This window comes from Miscanthus floridulus, chromosome 5 (genome assembly GCF_019320115.1).
Source record: "Miscanthus floridulus cultivar M001 chromosome 5, ASM1932011v1, whole genome shotgun sequence".
NCBI lineage: Eukaryota > Viridiplantae > Streptophyta > Magnoliopsida > Poales > Poaceae > Miscanthus > Miscanthus floridulus.
The window spans coordinates 122147035-122151363 of NC_089584.1; the positions used below are offsets into that span (position 1 = coordinate 122147035).

The following is a 4329-nucleotide window of genomic DNA, read 5'->3' on the forward strand; positions in this document are numbered from 1 at the left end:
GCACGTGTGCGCCCTACAGCAGCTTGAGGCCAGCGGCCTGCAACGGAGGCGATAAGCAGCGGGAGAGCGGATGGTGGCAGGGAAGAACAGGCGCAAGAAGAAGATGGAGGAGATGTGCACGAGTTCACCACCTACTTCTTAAACACGGCGTGGGGCAGGGCGGCATAGGCATCGTCTGTGGCGCCATCGAGCTCGGTCCTATCCTCAATAACGCGCGAGTCGTATCGGCGAGGTAGGTGAGATGAGTGGTTGTGAACCATACTGAACGCTAGTTCGTGAACGAGCACCCGATTGAATTCACAGCGCGTTCCAGTTAGAAATAACATTCCCTAGCACTTTCGGTTGAATTTTTAAATGGTCAAAACTTTACCAAACTTCACCAACAACCATTTCACGACATAGCACACACTCTATACCAAACAATAGAACCAAAACATCAGGGCATTCTTTAACTATTTTGCATTTTAAAAATCGCCAAAAAGTGTACTTTCAACACAACTTCAAATTTTTGCTGATTCAACGAAAAGGGCTAATTTTAATTTCCCATTTGATTTTTGAGCTGGCAAAAACCCTAGTCAACAACATTTGTTTTCCAAAATCCAAGTTGCGTTTTCATCTACTCGACTTGTACTTCAATTTTTATTAAAATCCCAAACACACGTTCTATATTATTATTGCTTTTATAAAAATCACTTTTTAACTCAAACTATTAACTTATCCATATAATTAAGGATTAGGTTTTTCATTATCGCATTTGATTAAACTAACTCACTATACTTATAGATCTATTTCTCAGGCCATAATCTTAATGCTAAGCGAGCTCGTAACACCAGAGGTGTTACATGAAGGTACGGTGATAACAATTTATGATCCTTAGAAACCCTAATTGCTCCTTGATTATTCCTTCTGGTCTATAGTAGACTTGCATGCTCCTCCCCAAAGTTAAATTAACAGCCCAAGCCAAGGATCAAGGATCAAGGATCAGAAACCCCTTCAACACTTGGCCTGGCATATTTTTAACTATATAATACTCCCTCCATCCCAAATAAGTTATTCTAACTTTCTTGAGGGTCAAAACATCTCAAGTTTGACCAAATTTATATACTAAAATAATAACATTTATGATAATAAATAACTATCATTAGATTCTTTATTAATTATATTTTTATAATATGCCTATTTGATATCATAAATCTTTGTAATTTTCTCTATAATTTTAATCAAAATTGAGATGCTTTGACTCTTCAAGAAAGTTGGAATACCTTATAATTTAGAATAGAGGGAGTAACGTTTATCTGCAGCATCATAGGGCGTATTTTCTAGTGGTTATTAATTAGAGATCCAAATTTGTACAACCATAAAAAATATGTGGTGACCGCGATGAGACGTTTTAGGCCAGTGGCGGTTGAATTAGCAGAGTCCAAAGCGTACCAACTCCTCGCATCAGCAACACAATGGACGAAATGAAAAACACACGAACGCACGGTACATATCGATCGAAGACACATACACATGCATGACTACATCTACATGAGACCAAACCGACGAAATCAAATTTTTTTTCCTGAAAATGTGTTGCGGAGACAGGGTGACACGCATGATTATAGAATACTGAAAAAGTGCTATTATTCGAGAGAAAAAAACTTTGCTCATACATTATTCGAGAAAAAAAAAACATTGCTTATACATGGAGGGGAACATAACAGAGAACGAAACCACCGTAGGACGTGCCGCTTATTCTTTTTTTTTTTTTTTGAGGTAACGCGCCTCCTTATTCAAAGCCAAAGCACGACTCAGCATTGTCGCGACGCAGACGCAGGGACCAGGGGGCCAGTGCAAATTAAAGTCAGTCATGACAACCGGATGTGGCTTCAAGGCAGACCCACTGGCCGACGAAGAGCTTCTCGCAGCAGAGGTTGGGGTTGAAGCCAAGGAACTGGTCCTGGGTCAGCCCCGCGCCCTCCCCCACGGAACAGCACGTCTCGCCCGTCTGCACCCCGTGCACCTTGTTGCAGGTCAGCTCCGACTCCGGCTCCGGCTTCGGCGACTCACAAGTGCTGCAGGTCGGCGGCTCCGCTTTCGGCTCCGGCGGCTCCGGCACCTCACAGTTGTCGCAGGTCGGCTCCGCCTTAGACACCGTCGGCCCCGCAGCATCCGCTAAGTAACCTGCGGCATTTCATTCATTCGCCACGCATGCTCATCGTACGGTCAGACAACGACACACGAGCACAGATGCATTTCATGCCGGATGATTGCTTGGACGACGGGTCGGAATATGTAGCTGCATACCTTGTCCATGCGCGTCGCGCCGCACGGTGGGCCTCGCGTCGGCCCCGGATATGGCGACCGCCACTAAGAGGGACGCGATCAGGAGGAGGGCGGCGGCGGCGCGGTGGTTCGCCATTGCGAGTGCTGCCGCTTCAACCGTGCAAGCAGCAGATAGATTTTGTGTAGAAGAATTGGCTCGAGCTATATATACTTTATTGCTTGGATGGCTTGGTGTCGCAAAGAGCATGCTTCGCGCCTTCTTATAGCTTGGCGAATGCGGTAGCTGATAAAGATGTATCTAGTAGTACGTGACGAATCGATGGAAGAAGCTATAAGTTCTGAGACGTACGGCCTTGGACATGTCGCAAGGACGGCCAACCAACGGACGGGTGAATCGGTGACGCTGCTATGGACATGTCGTCGCAGCACATTTTTTATCCGGCGTCTCCCATGGCAATATGGCCCTGGACCGGCAAGTGAATCCGAACGGGGTGTTTATGATTGCAATGGAGCTCATTTGGAATACCAGCAAGTGCAGCCGAAGGGGATGTTTATGATTGCAATGGAGCTCATTTGGAATAATCTTTTTTTTTAATAAGGGAATAAGATATAATTATTAGTAGAGCTTCAACCGTGAATAAATTGAAGCACCGCCAGGCCATCCAAGTGTAATTGGCCTGTGCCTACGTTGCACGTGGCGATTATGACTGCTCCGTGCCGGTCAACACATTGGTTATCTACGGCCTCAGCCGGTTCAGCATTCGTGTCCCCAGTCCCCAGTCCTAAACGACCCTGCCGCGCTGGCAAGTGCTCACCAGTCCTCCGTCCTAGGCCCCGGCCCCTACGTCAGGCCCTCTCACGCCCTTGTCTCCTCCACACCGAAGCATGTCCTCTTTCAGCAGATACGTTCAGGAAATTAGAGCGCCGTCCTCTGGTTCGTCGCCTCTTTTGCCTCCTCCTGCCGCGGCGGCTACCCCTACCATTTACCACGGGGATGGTTCCTTGTCCCGAGCGTCGAGGTGTTGGGAGATATCCCAAAGTATATATGTCAAGGTATGCACACAATATATTATAGTTTAAGTATTGTTTCATCTTTGCAGTTACAGGGTAGCAGATGTTAGCCAGACTTGAAATAAAATTTCCTTTCGCTAACTCTATAGAGCCCAATATTTCACGGCTGTATCTGTATGTGCCTAACCTTAAATACCAACACAGGTTCAGATATCTAAATGTTAATATTCCCTCCAGTTCAGCAGTTTCGTAATTAAGCTTCGGTCTACTTTTCTTTCCATGCAGTCACCACCAAGCAAGTTAAGGCTATCAGATTTAAGCCTCTTGCCATATGGAGAACACCTTCGTCATTCATGTTGCCTTTACATGGATGCAGAAAGAGAAAAATTATACTGTAATATTGTTTCGCTGCAGTGGTGGTAGTATTTACCTGAAGCTTATGATTATTGATGAAGAAAGTCTGTTTCATTGATAACCTCACATTTGGCTCCATGAGCTGATTGGGTGAGATTTCTTGATTTCATTTATTATGCTATTTAGGATGACAATAAGGCGATAAAGTGTTATTTCAGTAGTAACTGCCAAAAAATACCGAGGATGGATGATGGACATATAGAGGAGATTACTATGGACATGGACATATAAAGGGAATTACTAAGGATGTGCTATGCTTTTTCTCAATAAAGGGAATTACTAAGGATGTGCTATGCTTTTTTTCAAGATGATCCTTTGTAGTTACTAGCAAATATGTCCGTGCGCTGCAACGAGAGAAAAAAAGCTATCAAACATTATAACTATTCGTTTCATCTTGTTGCACAACTACAGCGCTCGCGACAGCTTAATTTGTAGTGGTGCTATTTTTGATGTTGCGGGTGGTTGCACAAAATATTTACTCCCAAATGTATCATAACTTTAGTTTTCATACAACCCATGTGTTAATTAAAAATATCAAGTTTCGTGACTTCTTTTAAGGACCCGTAAAAACTTGTACTTTTTATATCTAATTAAAGTTGGTTGGGGTTAATTATCGTCGTATCTCGATTTCCATAT

At 44.1% G+C, this 4329-nt stretch overlaps 1 protein-coding gene across 1 annotated transcript; it reads right to left on the reverse strand.

Moving 5' to 3' along the window:
* Window positions 1-1846: 1846 nt before the first annotated feature.
* On the reverse strand, window positions 1847-2404 carry LOC136453344 (lysM domain-containing protein ARB_00327-like). The gene is made up of 2 exons (XM_066453915.1): window positions 2290-2404; window positions 1847-2166 (listed from the first exon to the last, which is right to left on the reverse strand). The coding sequence occupies exons 1-2, from the start codon at window positions 2402-2404 to the stop codon at window positions 1847-1849; spliced, it is 435 nt and encodes a 144-aa protein (XP_066310012.1).
* Window positions 2405-4329: the final 1925 nt, after the last annotated feature.

What these genes read in the sequence shown, in the direction of transcription:
- LOC136453344 (XM_066453915.1), bottom strand. Translation starts at nt 2,404, where the DNA reads ATGGCGAACCACCGCGCCGCCGCCGCCCTCCTCCTGATCGCGTCCCTC. An exon ending in GCGCGACGCGCATGGACAAG is followed by an intron (nt 2,167 to 2,289) that starts GTATGCAGCTAC and finishes GAAATGCCGCAG; the next exon opens with GTTACTTAGCGGATGCTGCG.